The sequence below is a fragment of the Agelaius tricolor genome, unplaced genomic scaffold (genome assembly GCF_023055355.1).
Source record: "Agelaius tricolor isolate 1412-34295 unplaced genomic scaffold, bAgeTri1.0.p SCAF_11, whole genome shotgun sequence".
NCBI lineage: Eukaryota > Metazoa > Chordata > Aves > Passeriformes > Icteridae > Agelaius > Agelaius tricolor.
The window spans coordinates 22,303,217-22,322,887 of record NW_027269271.1 but is presented as its reverse complement, the minus strand read 5'-3'; the positions used below and the strand labels follow the sequence as shown (position 1 = coordinate 22,322,887).

Here is a 19,671-nt window from a genome sequence, read left to right as displayed (position 1 = left end):
TGTCTTCCTCAACTTCCTCCCTGCTGCCACAGGAATAATCCCACAGGACATGTCTGTAACAGGCAAGCAGGTAACATGATATAGCAGCACGACTACTGGCTTCAGTTCCCAAATGAGACCCCTCCTCCAGAGAGCAGTGGTTACTCTGGATGCTCTCCCCTTACAAGCTGTGCTACCCTGCTGCCTGGAGCAGAGCCAGCATCTCTCCAGAATTAGGGAGGTTGCCTTCCATCTTGGCAATGAGCTCTCAGAGGCATGCCCTGTCCCTTCCCTGTGGGCTTGCAGGTGCTTGAGAGCTGAAAGAAGTTAATTAATTTTATCAGCCTCTCCTTTTTGCACTAAGCCACAGAGCAGTCCCGGGCAGGGGAGCACCCATGGCTGGGTAAGGGGCAGCTGGTCTGGCTACATGGTCCAGCTCCTTGGCATTCTGCTGGCTGGAGGATGGGTTAGAAACAGGAGAGCAGACTCTGAATCCATCAGAGGGGATTTCCCAACACTGCTTGCCCTCTGATTCAGGTTGCCAAAATGCTTTTCAAAGGGGCTGTTCGTGAAAATTATACAGAGCAGTCACTCCTTGAAGGCACCTTCAGAGAGTTCCTCCCACACTGCACTTCCAGAGTCACTGTTGCACCTCTCTTGGATCTCCTGAGCTCCCATCTCTCCACAGGGACCCTTTGGCTCCCTACATGGGGCTCCCAGGACAAGCAGAACACTTTCCCAGGCTCACGGGGCTGCAGGTGATGCTGCCTGAGAGACAGGGATGATGGCTGAGCACTGCTTGCTATTGGGCTCATTAATTAAGTGTTCATTAATTACTACACGTGGGTATAGCAGGGCCAGCCCAGAGCTGGGCTGTGCTGGCATTCAGCTGTGTGTGTATCCAGGTACAGCCACAGCCACTGGCTGGGGGGACACAGCCTTGGGGAACCCCCCAAGTGAGTAAGCTGAGCACACAGCTCTGCAGCCTGACCCTCAGTGCTGCTCCAGCAGCCAGACCCTTTCAAAGTCCACACTCTGCAAAGTCCATTCCTGGACTTTGTTAAAGCAACTCTGCTGCTGCCCAGTAGGCGAGCGCAGTCTGCATTCATCAGCCCTCTGAGGAGTAGGTGGGAGAGCCAGGTGTCTGCAGCTGGGCTGAAGAGACACAAGCCATGACCCAAGAGCGACTGTGGCAGGTCCTGGATGCGTCCTGGGGAGACCTCGGTGCCCTCTCGGCTCTGCTGTGCAGCTCAGCTGCAGCTGTGGTGCTCCTGAGATGGCTGGGAAGGAGGCAGGTCCAGCAGAAGATGGATGAGGCGAGGAGGTCTCGGCACCTGGCCCTGGAGAGAATGGAGAAGGCAGCTCGCAGGCTCAAACAAGAGGTAAATTTGGGGTATGTGCAAGGAAGGGATTCTAATTTGGGTAACCAAGGAAATGGGGGAGCTCTGATCAATCCCTCTGTGAATGGTGGCTGGGGTTAGGGTTAGTCATGTTTTGTAGCATCACCAACCCAAGGTTTTGTGAGGGTCATCACCCTCCATTGCCTCAGAAGGCCTCCCACAAAAGACTGTGTAAATTAAGTATTTCTCAATACAGACCCATTGAGGAAATCCTGAGGATGAAAGAAAAGTTGGAGCTCGGGACCTTCTCAGTCAGGTCGCCATCCCAGCCCTCCACACCCATTCTCCTCATCCATCCCTACTGTCAAGCCTTTCCTCTCCCATCCTCTTTCCTCTGCCCCTCCATAGGGATCTGTCTGCCCCATCATCCTCTAAGTACGAGGAGGTTCCACATCCTTCCAACATCTGCACATCAGCGACCAAAAGCCATTTCCTCCTGCCCATTCCCAGGTAAAGAACCACCTGGATTTTAGGAGGTCAGGCCTGTGGAACTGTCTTAAACCCAGAAGAAATACCTCTTGCAATTCTTTTCTTGGAAGGGAGGTTGCAAACAGCCCACACGCTTTTTTCCCCCCTTGTTAATGATAAATTTTGTAAAACTTTAGCTGGTTGAACTGCTCTTCAGTGAGTTAGAGTTAGAAGGGGAGTGAAGGCTGTAAGAGAGTAAACAGAGACAGGTCTAACCACTCTTACAGGTTCATACAACTCTCCAGCCAAGGTGCAGCTTTCTGCCTGTTTTGGTTCCAGTTTTATGAACTAAGACTCAGCAAATTCCCCATCTGTGAATTCCCCACTCCAGCACACACAGTGCTCTGTGGGAGGTCTGCATGTTTACAGGGCATATATCCTAGAATTTTCCACTCAAGGTGACTGCTGGGCAGATGTTAGAATTGGGTATTTGCAGACTTAACCAACCTTTTCTGTCTTTTTCTTCCCTCTGCACCCAATTCTCCACCCTTTGCAGAACCCAGGCATCCAGAGCTCCCAAATCCTCTCTCTGACAATGGTGGAGCTGGCAGAGAAGCTGAAGGAGGGGTCCCTGTCCCCAGAAAGTGTCCTCTACTCCTACATGGACAAGGTGGGTGATACCTCCAGCATGGCAGAGATGCTGCAGGGCTCACCTGCAGTGGGACTTACAAATCAAAAATCAGCTCATTTGCTGAGAGAGCCAGCAATGCTGGGGATTACAATTTATGGTACTGTTATGTCTGAAGGGTGGCTTACAGGCAAATAAGCATGGCAGAATCCAGGGCAGATAAATACCTCAGAAAGAAATATATTAAATTTATAGGTAAAATCTCAATAATGCCAAAGCCTTGAGAAGGTTAAAAATTCAGCTTGAAAACTCAGTATGTAATGTCTCCTTCCATCCATTCCTCTGTCTTGCTGCTCTTCTGTGTTCTGGAGAGGCTTTGGAGGTGAATCGGGAGGTGAACTGTGTGACAGACTTCATTTATGGATGTGAGGATCAGCTCCAGAAACTGAAGCAGCAAAAGGAGAAGGGGCTGCTCTATGGCATTCCCATCAGCATCAAGGACCACATTAATTGCAAGGTACATCCCCAGTTCCTCTGCCTTTTGCTGTGGGTCTGGGAACAGGCCAGGATGTCCCATCCTCATCAGGACTGGCTAAGAGTTCCCTCAGACAAAGATGTTCTGGGTCCAATATTGTGGGACCAGCAAACCTGCCTTTCTTATGATTAAAATTTTGGTTTCTCCAGAAAGTTGTAACCTGTTCTGATCTGGTTTTCCCTGGGACAGTCAGGTCCTGTTCTGCCTCTGAGAAAAGTTAGGTGGGAGCTTTGCCACAAGAGGCATGATTAATTAGGTCTGGTTTTGTCACAGCTCCAAGCAGCATCTCTCCTGCACTAAAAAGAGCTCTGTTTCCATGCCCAAGGGCCACATCTCCTCTGGAGGGATGGTGAAATTTCTGGGCCAAGTGAAGGAAGAAGACAGCGTCATTGTCCAGGTCCTAAAGCACCAGGGGGGAATCCCCTTTGTGAAAACCAACATCCCACAGACCATGATAAAGTAATGCCATGTTTGCCTTCATGGAAACACTGTGACACGTGCCTCTTGCTATCCAAGCTAATTGCACATATTAATTGCCTCCTTACTTTGATCTAAAATGATTTCTCTTGTATTTGATGCCTCTTCCTTCTTAAATTCAGCTGTCTCAACAAATCTATTTCATGCCAATTCCACCTCAACTCCACACGCATCCCCCCACGGTGCTCCATGCCCTGCATTTACGGTTTGCAGAGGCAGAAGAACCTCACTCACCTGCTGATCTTCCTCTCCCCAGCTATGACTGCAGCAACCTCATCTTTGGGCAGACCTTGAACCCTCTGAACCCCCAGAAGAGCCCCGGGGGCTCCTCGGGAGGGGAGGGAGCTCTGATTGCAGGGGGAGGCTCCATCCTGGGCATGGGCTCGGATGTGGCTGGCAGCATCCGCCTGCCCTCCAGCTTCTGCGGGCTCTGCGGCCTCAAACCCACAGGCAACAGGATCAGGTACACCCCAGCTCCTCTCCTCTTCTTCCACACGCTGTGGAGGCTGCAAGGTGTCCCCCAAAGTGCATCAAACTGTGGTAGTGCCCATGGTTTCCTCCAGGGTTAAGTTAGCACTGAACTTGCTCTGTTAATAACACAAGATGACTTCAATCTGTATCACAACAAAGACTTATTCAGTTTTTAATAGCTCTGGCCAAGAAGCTGAAAGCAAATACTACAGGGTGATCTCCTTTTCAGATGTTTGCCAGCCCTTGCTTTTCTTGTAAGAGTTTTCTGTTTATCAGAGGTAGCTTGCCCATAGATAAGGAGTTAGTTGCAGCAGGGAAAAGAGATTAATAAATACTGTCCTTAGCATCTTCCAGACCATGTAAGTCTTCTTCATAGCCTAGGAAGTGTCAAGTCTTTGCAGGAACTTTTGCCCTCCTAGATTTGGTTGAGGGCAAATGGGAAGTTTGCAGCTCAGCACGGTGGCCTGCCCTACAGCCTGCTGCTAATCTGCTTTCCCATTATATTCCCAGCAAACAGGGAGTCATTGGTGCTCTCATGGGAATGCAGTCAGGTAAGTCCATGATGGCATGTTCCTACATCAAACCTTTGCCTCTTACATCTCCAACTGCTGAAATGCCAGCAAGTGTGCTTGTCCTGCTCTGTGCCTCACAGCCAGCCAAAGCAGTGATTATTAAACCAGCCTCCTGCTACGACATTTTGCACCATTTTGTTCTGCTCTGTGTGGTGACTGGTGTTGGCTGAACCTCAGCAGGATGAAATCAGTGCAATGATGGAATGGAACCAGGCAGTGCAATGCCTGGCAGGAGGAGTGTGAGATGTGCATGCCAAAGGCCTGGGATGTCTCACTGGAGATGCTGCCAGGAGGCTCTGACAGCTTCAGCTCCCCCCAGGCATTGGTGGGAAGGCTGCAGCCCTCTCTCCTCAGGACTGCAGAAGCCTGGCCCAGGAGGTCATCAAGCTCATTAGGCTGCCTCTGCTCTGAGACTGACAGATTATTCCTGCTGGACCTCCTTGCTCATCACCCTCATTCCCCACTTCTTTTCCCTGACCTGAAACTCCCCCATGCTGGAGCCCCACCAGCAGCTCTGTGCAGCAGTGCAGGTGACAGGCCCTTTGTGCTCGCAGTGGCAGGGGTGCTGGGGCCCATGGCACGGGATGTGGACAGCCTGGCCCTGTGCATGAAGGCTCTGCTGTGCCAGGAGATGTTCCAGCTGGACCCCAGCGTGCCCCCCATCCCCTTCAATGAGCAGGTAAGGCTCAGAGACGCTCCCATGTCTCCACCTGCCCAGCACAGAGAACCATCTCCAGAAATTCCTAGATTTCCAAGATAGCAAAGAACCCAGGGAAGCACACACCTTTGTGGACAGAGGACACCCAGCATGAGTGACCCCAGGAGCAGCCTCACAGCAGGTTTGGCAGGCAGGAGGTGGTGTGAAACGACCACACCAAGGACACTGCTGCAGACCTGTGTTCTGGACAGCACTGCTTTTCACCAGCCCTGCTCCTCCCATCCTTCCCCCAACCCAGGAGAGCTCAGCTGGTGCCTCCCTGATGTCAGGGTCTCTCTCGCTGGTCAGAGTGACCCCGAGAAAAGTTGGAAAGTCTCTTTTCCCAGCCTGGTGCTCGAAGAAGGGGTCAGAGCTCTTCAGTTCTCGGTCTCAAGGTTGTTTATTGTATCTTATCTATAAAATTCTTTCTCCTGTCCTGCCGAGGTCCATCCAGCAGGACAGTTCCAGACACTCTGCCTGCCCCAGGGTGGTGTTATGTCTTTATACTAAAAGCTACATGTAAAATGTTTACAATTACTTTCCAATACCTATCACCTGTGTTAGACAGTGAGCTTCTACTCTAAACCAATCTAAAAGTGCCAACATCACAGCAGAAGATGGAGGTCAAGAAGAAGAAGAAGAAAGGCTGGACACGCCCAGATCCCTCCATCTTGCCCCACTGAATCCCCATTCTAAAAACCCCAAAATCTACTTTTTCACCTTGTGATAAATTCATTCTACTTAATTTGTCATGGCTTGCAGATCTTCGTCTAAGGTTGGTAACTTGCTCCACGGGTCATAATCAAACCCACAGGTGTCTGGGCTCTGTGCCAGGGTCTCTGAGCCCTCTGGCAGGGGTCTTGGCTGCTCGGGACAGCCAGAGGGATGTCCTGACACCCTGAGCCCTGGGAGCAGCCCAGTCTGGCTCCTCTCCTGGATGCAGTCGTGGCTCCCCCTCTCCCAGGTTTACAGCAGCTCGGGGCCTCTTCGTGTCGGGTTCTACGAAGGGGATGGTTACTTCCAGCCCTCGCCCAGCATGAGACGGGCTGTGCAGCTCACCAGGGAGCTCCTCCAGGATGCAGGCCACACGGTGGGTGTCCATGCCTGGGGTTGCCTGGAGCTGTTACCCTGCTCCTAACAAACTCTGGATAAATCACTTTCCGTCTCCATTTTTGCTCCTCGTAAAAGAGAAAGGCAAATGCAACAGCTTGTTTTCTAAACTGGAGTGATCTTGTTTATATTTCTGGCCTAGCAGACATAATGATTATGTTTAGATATCTCCACCTCAGCCCAAGCAGTGTTGTTTCCGTCGTGCTTGGTGTTCCCATAAATGTGAAACTCAAAACAGTTTCAGTGGTCCCTCAGCTGTTAAACACAGCTTGTAGATTTCCTAGTGGGTAAGTGGGAAGGAAGTTGGAACAATTGACCCTCCAGGGACTTATTTTAGCCTACATTTTTCTGTGGTTCCACCAGTGGAAATTTCTATGTGGTAGCTGTTCCAATGATGCAAAATAATTTTAAGAAAATTTAAAACCGGTGGTTTGAAGTTTCTAAGAATTCTTCTCTAAGAATGTGGGGGAGTGGAGCCTGTGCCAGGTCCCAATATGCATTAATGCCTTGTGTGGGGCTAATGGGAAAGGACAGCAGGCAGATGAAAATGAGGCCTTGCTGTCCTGGAGCAGCAAAGGAAGGTGTAAGCCTCCCACCATTCCCACTGACCCCTGGTGAGGGTTGATGAGGCAGGGAGGCTCACAGAGGGCTCTCTGAGTCATTCACCCTTGCTGCCTCTTGGACAGGGATGGTTTTCTTGCAGCTCGTTCCCTTTGCCCCACCAAAGATTGACTACATGGTGGATGAGCTGTTCACCAGAGGGATTTTCTCGGATGGGGCCGCCCACCTGGTGGACTGCTTGTGAGTAAAACCCATTGCTGTGTGGGCTGCAGTGAAACCTGCAACTGTGAGGCCACTGGCTGCATCCAGAGCGTTGATATTGTGTGTACAGACTGAGCAATGAGCAGCAGAGGAGCAGTTTCTGGCAGGGGGACTCTAGCACGAGCAGCAGGCTGTTCACACACACGGCTGACACCCAGACACTCTCTCACCTCAGCATGCCCGGGGCTGTGCATGGCCCCACCACTGCAAAGCCCCCAGAACTTCTATGGCCCTGATGACACAGGCAGTAAAGTGCTGATTTATCTGTCACTTTTGCCATGAACATTACATGTTTACCTCAGCATTTATTGCTCAGTGTTTTCTGTTGAAGTGGGCAGATTTTTTCTTCTAGCAGCTCCCCTCCAAGACAAACCCTGCCTAGGGAGCAGCACTGTTGTTCCTATTGCTCTGTCTACAGGTGACTTGTCCTGACTTTTCACTCTCTGCTCTTCCAGCAAAGGAGACATCGTGGATCCCAACCTGAAATCCCAGTACAATACTTACAGGCTTCCTGCTCTGGTGAAAAGGATCTTGGCTTTCATTCTGAAACCCATAGTAAGTGTGTGGGTGTGTCTCACCTGTGGTATAGGAGACCTGCAAGGTGGGGAGGCTTCCTTGTGCAGGGAGGTAAATTGTACCACCCAGGAATTCTTGGCTGCTTCATGTTAATTGCCTGATGGGCTTCATAATGAAATACATTTAATTTTTAAACCCAAGATGAATTTATCAAGTGAGTCTGACAGCCTTTTGTGGGAGTTTTGCATGGGGAGCTTGAAATACGATGAGCTGTGAGCATACAGCCCTTCCAGCAATGACCTCCAGGCGAAAGAATATCACTAGCAAGGATCTAAGCAGCATTCCCACATCCAGAAGATGATTTCCAGGACTACTAGTGTGGTCTAGAGCCTTATTTGTAAGAGCTGTAGTGGTTAAATGTGTAAATTACTGTGGGAATAAACCCTCTTCACTGGAACTGGCCTGTCCTTCAGCGCCAGGAGAAGACAGATGCCCAAAATGCAGTCCCAGGGCAGCCAGCTATTCCAGCTGCATTGCTGTTGACTAATCCCAAGTTTTCCTCTTCCCTCCAAAAGTACCCACGCATTGCTCGGGATCTCGGCGCTCTCTGTGGAGTGGGGTAAGGCACCCTGGGGCAGCTCTGCAGAAGGGGATGTGCCTGCCTGTGCCCACCTGCTCATGCAGGCAGATGCCAGCTGTGCAAAGCCCTGCCATGGTGGCACGGGCTGAGCCAGTGGGGCGTGCTGCCTCTGCACCACCCAGGCTCAGCACCGCCTAATCCAGGCATTCTCAGCCAGGGGGTGTTTAAGGGCTTAAGGATCCTCAGGGTAGCAGGGCTGGGATGGCTTCCTGGAGATCAGCACAGGGAGATAAGGGCTGTTTTCCCTGTCTGGGTGGTACCCAGAGCATCCCGTGCCAAGTTAATGCAGAGGTCTCTGCCTGCACGTGCAGTGTGGTGTGAGGCACCTGCACCTCCAAGAGAGGCACAGACACACCAAACTGGTAGCTAATGAATTTAGAACACTGATTTTTATCCAGGTCTTCTGGCATGCTTCAACAAAAGCTCTTTTGATGTACTTCTAAGGGGATCAGCTGGGTGGTACCATTGCTTGTTCCCAGAAGGGTTGTGCAGTTTTCTTAAAAATGGGCTGTCTGTGCATTTTATTAACTATTTTCTGTTGCCACAAAGCTCATTAATTCTGTCACCTTTCCAGGTCTGCCAAAAACCTCTGGGATCAGCATAGGGCAGTGGCGGTAATGTGATTTTAACTTTATTTTTCTTACTGTAGTGAGTGGTCTCTAAAGTTTCCAAGCAGTTACTTTGCACTCAGTGATGGACTTGGGGTTGGAAATTATTCACCATACTTTGCCCTGCACTGTTTAAGCAAAACCAGCATAGGAACAGCCACTAAAGATGAGGCTTCATTTTGTCTTTTCTGTCTCTTGTTGTGAATTCTTCGTTTCAATTATAAGGTGTTACTGTTCTGACCTAAGGCCATACTCGAACTATCAAGCAGAGACATTAGGAGTCAAAAATTTTCTACATGAACCCTGTGACTTAGGTAGCTTCCTTATGAACTCATTTGAGATCAGGAACCTCAGACAGGAAGCTTTTTCCTGGACAACCGCATCCAGTGCTGCCACAAGCTGACCAGGTTCCTCTTTTAAACCAGCTAAGTTTTATGCTTCAATTTGGTTTTATTGACTGCCTCCTCTTGTCTCTGCTCTGATGGTTGGAAAACCACCATTTTTCCTTTGCTCTTTACTCCCTTCCAGTTTATCCTTATTTTATTTTTGTCCTTGGGTTTAAATAGCACCTCTCCTCGCTGGTATTTTCCGCTGCCTCTGTCTATTTATAGGGAGTATCCTCTTTCAGCTGGTGTTTTGCAACGCTGAGGAGGCTGTTTTGGTGTCCTCCCACAAGGCAGGATCTGTGTTCCCTGGGACACCCTCACAGCCCTCCCCGAGGAGCAGCATCCCCCAGCCTGCACCACCAGCCCCTATCAGTGCCACTCACTCCATGGATGTGTGCACTGTGCTCTGACAAATTATAGGGCAGAGGAAAAACTCCTAAAAAGCTGCCTGGTCACTGGTGGGAGTGCTTGAAATGAAATAGGCATGGGGGTTTTTTTAAGGTGAAAACAGATTCCTCTCCCATTCCTGAAAAAAAACCCCACAGAAAACCAAACCAAAGAAATAAACATAAAAAATCCAAGACAGACAAACCAACAAAACACACACAAAAAAGAGCCACCACAAAAACAAACAAACAAACAAAAAAGCCAAAAAGAAAACACTTTAGAAGATTTGATGGCTTCAGAGATATTTTGAATTGTTATAGCTTAGTGAAACCATATTCACATGTTTTCATCTACTGCAAACAAGAGCCGATTCAAAACTTTTGGCTAGTGACCAGCTTTTCTCTCAGAAAAAGAAAAAAAAAATCAGGTTAGCTGCAGTGACTGTATTTCCTGGAAACACATCTCATCTGTTGAACTTTCAGCAGGAAGGATCTCAGACTGCAGGTGGAAATTGAGGTCAGATTAAAAATAGCCCCAAGGCCAGGCCTTTTGTGAGAGAGCTGGAAGACTCTTGTACAGAAAGCTTGCTGTGAAAGGGTTGTGCAGGACAGGGGCTGGGCCATGGCACAGATGTGTCCCTGTAGCCAGAAAATGGCTGCAGAAACTACTGTGGTTCCATCTGTGTCTGTTTGCTATGACAAAGTGGGACCTCTCTTTGGGGATGGATTCATTCATTGCCTGATGTTCAGCAAAGCTGTGCTAAACCAGACTTCAAATCTGGATTTCTCTTGGAGCTGCAGTACAAGCCTGGAGCTGTGCCTCCTGTTTTGGGGGATGTCCTGGGGCTTGCCCAAATGTCCTCTCCTTACCTGTATCCTCATGTAGAATGAATGAAGGTTTTTTGGAAGTATTTTGGCTTCATGTTTTTTAATACTTATACCAGAATAACGAAAGCTTTTAGGAAATGTGACTTTTTAGTCATCCAAACAAACTGCTGTTGATCTCCATTCAATATAATTCTAAAACAAAGCTGTTCATGGAAAAGATTGGGTTAATACTCAAATAAATCAGTTCTGAATCACACACCTAGCATTAATGTCTAGGTCTGGGCAGCACATGGTATTCTGACAGGAAACCTAAAAATGGAAGAACAAACTCCCTTGACCCTTTCAAAGCACAGTTCAGATTTTATCTTAAATAATTTTTTTGCTGTATCCAGCAAGACTTTCTCCCTCCTTTTCCTGTGTCAGCACTGATCTGCCACTGCTGTCCAACAGACACCCCTGACATCTTCTGTTCCTTTCCCTGCAGGCTTACCGCACAGAGTTCATCACCAAATGGAGGCAGCTGAGGCTGGATGTGATCCTTTGTCCCGTGCTGGGGCCAGCCTTCAACCATGGCTATGCTGGGAAGCTCTTTGGTAACGTCCCTGAGGACACACAGGGCACACAAGTGTCCCTGCACACACCCAGGGTGTGTCTGTGGGCAGAGCTGCAGCAGGACACGAGTCCATGGACATTCCCCAAACCATGCACGGTGCTGGCTCTGCCCTCGGGGAGAAGGCAAAGGAGAGGCTCTGGGTGGGTCTTCTCCCACCCCACCTCATCTGAGCTGAAGATGTGTGGGTAATTCTGGGGCAGCCATAAGTGGTCCCTCTGTCCCAGCTGTTCATGGGTGAGTTTTCCCTGTTTTTCTGCCCCAGAGCTGCTCCTGCAGCAGAGGGTGGCAGTGAGGACAGCTGTGGCAGATTTTGGTACAGGACCAGGCTCTTTTGGATGCAGCTGTCTCACATTTCCCAAAACTCTGCAAACAGCAGGAAGGCTCATTGCATGTGACTTGCAGAAAAAGGCCTTTTTTAATACCTTCCAGCAAGTCAGGGTCCTCCACCCCTCTAGCAATGACCTTTTGGGATCCAAAATCCCCATGGTGATGTTGCATAACTGGACATCAGGAATATCTTGAAAAGGTAGCTGGGATTTTCCCCCAGGGATAGATGCAGACTCTGAATTGGTCCCTCACAGAGCACATCTAATCTCCCCACGAGTGACAGGTGAATGCACAGGTCACTGCTCTCTGTCACTCAAACTTCTCCATTAAAGGTCCCTTTGAGGCAGCACATTTTCAGGGCCTCCTCTGGACCAGCAACTCCAGCCTGCAATTCCTGCAACTCAGGTTACCATCTGGAGGTCATTGCTGACCCAGCACATTCAATTTTGCCATTTTGCATGCTCTGTGTCCCAGCTGCAACCTCCTACACCCATCTGTACAACGTGCTGGACTTCCCTGCCGGGGTGGTGCCGGTCAGCACGGTCACGAGAGCCGACGAGGAGGAGCTGAAGCACTACCGAGGGCACTACGGGGACCCCTGGGACAAGAGGCTGAGAGAGGTCAGCAGCAAAAGAGCTCAGGTCTTGGAACCAGCAGAGTGGCACCCCTGGGACACGGGCCCAAGGCTTGTCTCCATCTCCTAGCGGGAGTTGAGCAGCGCAGCTGGAGCTGGTTCAGCAGCACGGTTTGCAGTTTGTCAGCCTGGCAGCTGTGCCCTCGCTGGCCCTTCCCCTGCCCTCCCTCCCTGCCCTGTCCCGTGCCTGCCCCGCGGCCCTGACTCAGCATTCCCTGACCTCCTGCAGGCCGTGTCAGGAGCCGTGGGGATGCCCGTGGCCGTGCAGTGCGTGGCCCTGCCCTGGCAGGAGGAGCTGTGCCTGCGCTTCATGAAGGAGGTGGAGGCTCTTGCCCGTGGCACAAAGAGAAGTGTGTGATTTCTGGGAGCCAGCCTTGTCACTAACTTATTTTATGAAAAATCCTTTCATTTGGATCTTTTCTCCTGAGAAGCTGAGAAGCTTCGGCTTCTCCGTGTTTTGCTGCTTTGGAATGTGATTTGGAGAATTGTTTACCCAGCATGTGAAATTGTTTTTGCTTGATGACCAATGACAGCCACCTGTGTTGAGGCTGTGAGCAGTCACAAGATTTTATTGAAATTCTTTTCTATTCCTTGCTAGCCTTCTGATGAAATCCTTTCTTCTATTCTTTTAGTAACTTTTAAGATATCATTTTCTTTTAATATAATATATATCATAAAATAATAACTCAGCCTTCTGAAACATGGAGTCAAGATTCCCATCTCTACTTGTCCTTGGACCCCTGCAAACACCACCACACAGCCTCCAGTGGGATGGCTTTTCACTCCCTGCTCTTCACTCCAGCCACCTTCTACCTGATATGAAGCAAAGTAGATAGTGAATTGAAATCTCTGAGCTAATGTTTTAATAAAGTGGCACTAAATTCTGTTTCAATATAGCCAGCAGAAATCTCATCTCTGTCTAAACTGTCCTTTGTTGTTAGAGTTTAACTGAGTCAAAAAAAACAAAAGAAAGAAGTTAATGCTGGACCAAAGGGATCCAATAACAACAGTTTAATATTATTTATTGTATGGTGTGAGACCAAAGAGCTGTTTATTGCAATATTTTACTTCCAACAGTGGGCAGGAGCAGATGTTTGTGGGAGAGTATAACCTGGTAAGTGCAGGATTCCCCCTCTGGCTGTGCCATTGTTTTGACAAGAGACTTTTTGGCAAAGACTTGCAGTCAGCCCATGGGTTTAAATAGCTGCCAAGAGAGCTCTCCTCCACAGACTTGTCCCCGTCCTGAACTCATTTGCTGTCTAGATCTCCACACCATCCAGCAGTTTAGCTGTGCAGGGAGTCCTGCAAAACTTCATGTTCTCTGCTTAACCATAAGCTGAGAGAAATGTTAGCTGGTCTGTCATCACCCCTGTTCCTCATTATTTCTTCCAGTTAAGCAATGGGAAAATATGGGAGTTTATTGCCCACAAACACTTCAGGGAAAACTGAGAAAGCATTTCTGTGGCTACACTTAGGCCATTCCACTGCTCGGCGCTTCCAGCAACGCCCTGACAATCGTGTGCTGTTCCTTGACCCATCCTTCACTCTCAAGGTGGAAGAAGAGGCTGGAGGACAAAGGGGGAGTGATGAAGGAGATGCTTTGAATAAGCACGTGTGTGTTGAAATAAGGCACTATCACTAGCAATGATCATCAGGGTGATTCCTTCCCCAGGCGTGCCGGGACAGAGAAGGGGTGACACAGCCCTTGGTACTCATCTGCCTCCCCGGGGCTGTGCAGGGATGCTGCAGTCATCCAGCAGCAGCTCTGAGTCACACGGGGAGTGTGACAGTCACAAAGCCTGAGTCACCCCTCTCAGACCCATGGGGAGCCAGAGAAGCTCCATGGCACACCCTGCCCTGAGGAGATGCTCTGCCCCTGCAGGGTTGCTGCTGGGGACAGCCTGTGGAGTGACTGTGACCCTCTCAGGCCTGCAGCAAAGGGTCTCTAGCTGTCCTCTCAAAGGGAAGGTGGTGGGAGCTCCCCATTAAATTAGAAATCTGCCCAGGTAGCATCCCTGGCTAGACCAGAGCATGCACAGACCTTGTTTTGCAGGGAAAGGTCTGTGTCCTTCACTCCTGTATCCCTCCATATCTTTGCAAGGCTGAACCAAGTGAAAAAGTCCTGTTTCTAAAAGCAATTTCTGTGGCTATTGAGTAAGAAAGTGCACAGACTCACCAGAAGGCTGGTTTGCACAGCAGCAGCTTTAATACCAAAATTCTCTCTTTTATAGACTGTTCCAATACATACAGACCAGACTGGTCAATCAATCAATACCTGACTGACTAATTAACAAAAACACCTTTCTTATCAACAATCTTTGAGAAAAATAGGAAAACAGAGAGTAGGAAAACACCACCTGCAGGTTGTTCACAGTAACAAGCTATCATCATTTCTCCACAATTCCCTAAAGTCTCACAAGTCAGCCATGAGAAAACTTATCTGATTTTCTCACTCTCTGACCAGGCTGTCACATCCACAAATTCCTCCAGGCATGCTTGTGCTCTGCATTCCAGCTGCTCCTTGTGGATGGCTCTGGAAGGGGTTTGCTGTTCCTCCCGCTCTCCTGCCTCCAGCCAGTCACTGGATCTCAGGATCCTGCAGCACTCACTCCCAGACCCAGCAGCCAAAGGGAATTTCTCCCTGTGATCCAGCAGATGCTGCAGTAGAGAGTGTGGATGCTCAGATAACACTCTCCTGGCACTGAAGTGGATGAGGTAGTGAAGAAGTCCAGAAGAATGTTGGAAAAGTGTGAGGGAAGTAAGATACATGTTTGGACCTGATTTAGGGGTCTGTTCAGTAATTTACAGATCAGGTAAATGCCTCAGCTGGGCAGACAGCAAAGCACATTCCTGGGTAAAATTTAGGGCCTTTCTCCAGCCAGGTTGTTCATGACATCAGTTGCCATTGCTGCATTGATGTGGGGAAAGTGGGGAGGGTGATGCTGAGAGCACTCTGGTGAGGCCAGGTGCTGCTGAAACACTGGCAGAGAAAAGCCTTTAGCAGGGCATAACTTCAAGTTTTCAGCAGAGTTCTTCCTGCAGGCCTCCTCCAAGCTGGAAAAAGAATGTCAGCCCCTTCCACAGCCACCAGCACAGGGCTGCTGTGTGCAGCCCCTGCAGCCCTGCACTGAGTGTTTGCAGAGTGCTTGTCCAGCTGCCTAGCACTGACCAAAGTCCAGGTTTGGTCTGTCCCAGAGAATTATGTGCAAATGCTGACTGGGACAAAAGGGCTTTGTTTTTACTAGTTTCTTTCATCTTCAGCACAATATCCCAGTTGTGGTCTTTGATCCTTTCTCCTCCTCCCTCTTGATTTTAATAATTTAAATCTGCCCTCCTTAACCCACATTTCATTCTGTGACCAGATAAATTACCAAATAAGGTTGAGAGATTGAGGCATCATAAAATCCAGGGGTTTTATTTGGTTTTCCTTTATTTTGCAGGACTTTTTCTTTAGTTTGCAGTTCACATTGTTGCATAATCACAACACCAGGAGCAAATAAAATAGAACAAGAGCGGTTAGAAGGAGTCAGGTGTCCTCTTACAGAATCCAAAATACACAGAGCTCTCTACATAGCAGGCAGTGGCAGAGAAAATTAGGGACACAAACATTCCCAGGATCCCAGATATTTGCTTCAAGGAAGGTGGTAGTTGAAGCTTAAAGCAAATGTTCAAAAAGCAGGTGAAACAAAACACCTGAACATAACAAGGCTCACCCTTGAAACACACACAAAAAAGGCAATAATTAGGGTTGGTAAATCTTTCACTCTGAGACAGCTGTTTGCTGCAGAAATCCTCACCCCTGCAAGCAGGGTCTGCTCACTCTTTGTTTTGTTTTCTTTCCTGTCACTGTTCTGCAGCTTCCTACATTCCCTGCTCGCCCATGGGAAGCCAGTGACAGCCGGGTTCCTGCTGTAAGATTTGTGCCCAGTCATGGAGCAGCTGGGAACATCCCAGCCCCTCACCAGCAGGGCACTGAAGCCACAGCTGTCACTCAGTGGGGACACACCTGTGCCAGGCACCAGACACGATGGACAAAATAGGAATGCTCCTGGACTTCTGGTGAAGAGCAAACAGCTCTCTGCAGAACCCTTTCTGATCATGCCTCTGCCTTGCTGGACAAGTTCTAAGTAGGATTCATACAACTTGGCCATGGAAAATCTGGAGGAAAATATTGCAATACCCATAAAGTGGGAAAAATGTAGGGATGGTCAGGAGAGGAAGCAGCCTCTGCTGTCAGAGGTCCAAGGGTTGCCTTGGGGCTTCTCTCTTGCCATCCTAACACAGTTTATTCAGGAAAAGCCAACAGGGTCCTGGCTGGGCAACATGAAAAAGGGTTATAAGGGACAGACCCTCACCTCTCAACGGATGTCCTTGGTGTTTGGAAAGTTGCAGCTTAGGTAGGGGAAAGTTTCTTAGCAGCTCTTATGTTCTGTGAGTGCTGGTTGAGTTAGACTGGAACTGAGGAAAGTGTTATGCTTCCAATGGATATTCCAGGCTGAAATGAGTCAGAAACTGGAGAGCTCCCAGAAAACATTTATTCAGCCCTCTGAGCCAACTTGAACAAGTTCCCCAGAGTGGTCCAGCCCATTTCAGTATGATTTCAGTATTTTGTAAAATGTCTTTAAAATTCTTTCAGAGCAGCCTAGTTAACGTGCGTCATCTTGTAAATAGTTTTAAAAGGAGCATCAGAGTGTTTGGTTACAAATACATGCACTCAAGACACAGCTGTCAGGATTTATTCTTTGTCATTTCAATCAAAATGAGGTCAAAGCTGACAAAAATGTTTCTTACCAATTTAGGGGAAAACCAGTTCAGTTATAGGAATTTCAGAAAAGACCCAGCCTGCCCGAGAGCTGAACCTGCTGAGAGTGAATCAGGGCATTTTTGCTCTTGCAAGCAAAGATGGTGCAGGTCTTGCTGGGGACAGGAGGGGACTCTCTGACTTGGTTTAAGAGCCTTTTTCTGGGATGGTCAAAGTGAAGGGCATGTTGTGGATGCCACAATGAAATCCCAAACCAGAGTTACAGGCTGACTCTCCTAGTGAAAAGGGTCATGGCTTTCATCTGAACTCCACCAGTGGGTTTGACCTTGGTCTTGGATCAGTTCAGGTGACAAAATCAATGTGGAGAAGTGAATATTGACCTGTGAGTCAGGCTGGTCTGTCTCCTCTGCTGTGGAGATTTGGCCTGGGACATCCCTCTCCTTCCCTCCTTTAGGTTCCCTTGGATTTGTGGCCTTTTGGTGGCGGGAGGAACCACACCTCGGATTCATGAAGGATGTGGAGATGCTGGCACATTGATAGGAGAAGGGTTTTCCCCAGCAGCATCCAGCCATCTGGAAATGCAGCTGTGCCTGCTGAAAAATGTGCCCTTTGAAATGCCAAGTGAGACCAGGCACAGCTGTGTCTGTCTGGGTTAAACATTCACCAAGTGTCTAAAGGGCAGGATCAGGGCACAGACCCCAGAGCCCAGGGGGATGTGGGAGGATGTGGGAGGCTGATGCCCTGATACTTCCTAGCACAGGGAGAAAACCCTCCCACATCTGCTCAGCCCATCACAGAGCTTGTGGTGCTGTCACACAGGCAAAGAGCCCACCTCTGCCTCAGGAAGTGCTTGCATGGATTCCTGGAGGCTGGATGAGGACTGGGAGAGGGCTGGGCACTGCTGCATGCTGGCTCTGCTCATGTGCATCGCTCTGCACCTTCTGGAAGCTCCTGCTGCAGCCAGAACCATGGAGCAGGAGCAGGATGAGCAGCAGCTCTTCTCACACCAGCAGTGCCAGAGCTGAGGAGGCTCCCCAAGGAAGGGTGCCACTGGAATGGACACAGGAAAAGGCCAGCTCAGTTTGTTACCACATTGCTGCCTGCTCCAGACTGTTTTCTTGAGGACCCCAAAGCCAGATTTGTTCAGAATCCATAAACTTCTCTAGTTAAGAACTAAGATAAGAACATTCCCAGCTGACACAAATTGTGACAGAAAGCAGCAGTAAACACTTACAACTGCTGAAAAGGCATGTGGCAATGGAAAACTGAGCACTAGAGGACCACTTAGCCCTGAAGAGAGAGGGCTCTTCAGCCTCCATTCCATATCCAGTTCCACACTCTGCTGGAAGCTTGCAATGCTGTGTAATGCACAATCCATCGCTGCCCAAACACTTTTCCCAGGGAGGGGACCCATAGGGAGGATCCACCATCCAAAAGCAGCAGAGGAGACTGCAGACAGGCCATGGCTGATGTTGGCTGGGCTGTGGCCTTCAGCTCAGGGTGTTGTTCTTGGTGCTGGTAGTGGGAGCCATCTGTGCTGGAAAGGCCTCACACACCAGCTGTAGGAGCGTCGAGGGTGGGACGGTCGGGACGGATGGAAACGAGAGATCTCTGCAGCCAGGTTGTGGAACTTGGGGTTTATTGCAAAGGGCCTGGGTGCAGGGCCCTGCTGGGAGCTGCCAGACACAGCTCAGAGCAGGCCCCAGAGAAGAGAGGGGGAGAGAGGATGAGAGGGTGAGAGAGTAAGAGGGTTAAGAGAGTAAAAGGGTTAAGAGCGTAAAAGGGTAAGAGAGTAAGAGAGGCAAGAGAGTGAAGTTCCTGTTACAATACAATAAATCTTCTTCTGTGTTGAATATTCTGATTCTCACTAACCAATCTAGTACAATATACAAATCCTACAGCATTTACATACAGCCTATAAGAATCACTACATTACCACACTGTGTTACATTTTACAGAAGGGGTCTACTATTTAGACCCCTTCTGCCAAGCTAGACCCCAAGCTAGTAGGGTCTGCTCAGACCCTTAGACTTGCCTGCAAGGAGAAGGTCTTGTTTCATCAAAAAGAGATTACCTTCAGTCAGACACACCATTGTTTTCCCATTGTTCAGTAACTAAAAAAATCTCAAAGCTTGCTTTGATTTCAATCTCGCTTATAGTTTCTATATTCTCAAAATCTTTTGCCAGAAAATCATATTTATAAGGCTTTCCTGTTTCATCTTCTCCAACAACCAGCCTTTCCAGTGTCAGTTTGCTCCTGCCCTGCAAGCCTGTGGGATTTCCCACTCAATACAACTGTGCTTTGTCACAGGGTGGAACAGCCTCTCCTTCTGGTGCATGAGGACTCCACAGCAGTGCCAAAACATCCTCTGGTCACCATGGCAGCAGCAGGAGGGACTTGGTGAGCCCAGGCTCCCCCACAGCCATGCATTCCCTCAGCATGCCACTCCCCAGCCCTGTGCAGGGAAACCTTGTTATTTCAAGCTGTTTTTTCCTCTTCTCCCATTGTCCTCTCAGGCTTCACAGGAAATAGAAGAGCAGCAATTTCCTTGCTGCATTTGTTCCGTTGATCCTACGGTCCTCCCCAGCAGAGAACTTCCCACAGCCCAGAAAACCCCTATAAACCGAACACCCCAAAGAACACAAGGTTCATTGGCCAAACTTCACCTTCCCCATGTCGTGGTTAATCATTCTCACTGCACACTCCACCTACACCTGCTTTGCAGGGGCAGCTTTAGCCTGAACTACCTGAACTGTTTGCTGACTCAGGACAGGGGGGAGGGATGAGCCTGGGGAGCCAGGGAAGGTCTCCTGCACCTGCCTTGCTTTTGCTTCTCACCGTGTCCTTCCTCAGAGACCAGAGGCACACGTG

The 19,671-nt window shown here is 49.2% G+C and overlaps 1 protein-coding gene across 1 annotated transcript; it reads left to right on the top strand.

The window, feature by feature from the left end:
* The first annotated feature begins 636 nt into the window (after window positions 1-636).
* On the top strand, window positions 637-12,929 carry LOC139594480 (vitamin D3 hydroxylase-associated protein-like). Its single transcript, XM_071436658.1, has 15 exons — window positions 637-1,361; window positions 2,344-2,457; window positions 2,789-2,932; window positions 3,276-3,409; window positions 3,684-3,890; window positions 4,409-4,449; window positions 5,025-5,149; window positions 6,132-6,257; window positions 6,981-7,078; window positions 7,555-7,654; window positions 8,191-8,234; window positions 8,830-8,869; window positions 10,948-11,056; window positions 11,878-12,023; window positions 12,267-12,929. Exons 1-15 carry the CDS (start codon window positions 1,152-1,154, stop codon window positions 12,393-12,395), a joined length of 1,767 nt encoding a protein of 588 aa, XP_071292759.1. The 5' UTR covers window positions 637-1,151; the 3' UTR covers window positions 12,396-12,929.
* Window positions 12,930-19,671: the final 6,742 nt, after the last annotated feature.

What these genes read in the sequence shown, in the direction of transcription:
- LOC139594480 (XM_071436658.1), top strand. Translation starts at nt 1,152, where the DNA reads ATGACCCAAGAGCGACTGTGGCAGGTCCTGGATGCGTCCTGGGGAGAC. An exon ending in ATCCCACAGACCATGATAAA is followed by an intron (nt 3,410 to 3,683) that starts GTAATGCCATGT and finishes TCCTCTCCCCAG; the next exon opens with CTATGACTGCAGCAACCTCA. An exon ending in GGCGCTCTCTGTGGAGTGGG is followed by an intron (nt 8,235 to 8,829) that starts GTAAGGCACCCT and finishes TCACCTTTCCAG; the next exon opens with GTCTGCCAAAAACCTCTGGG.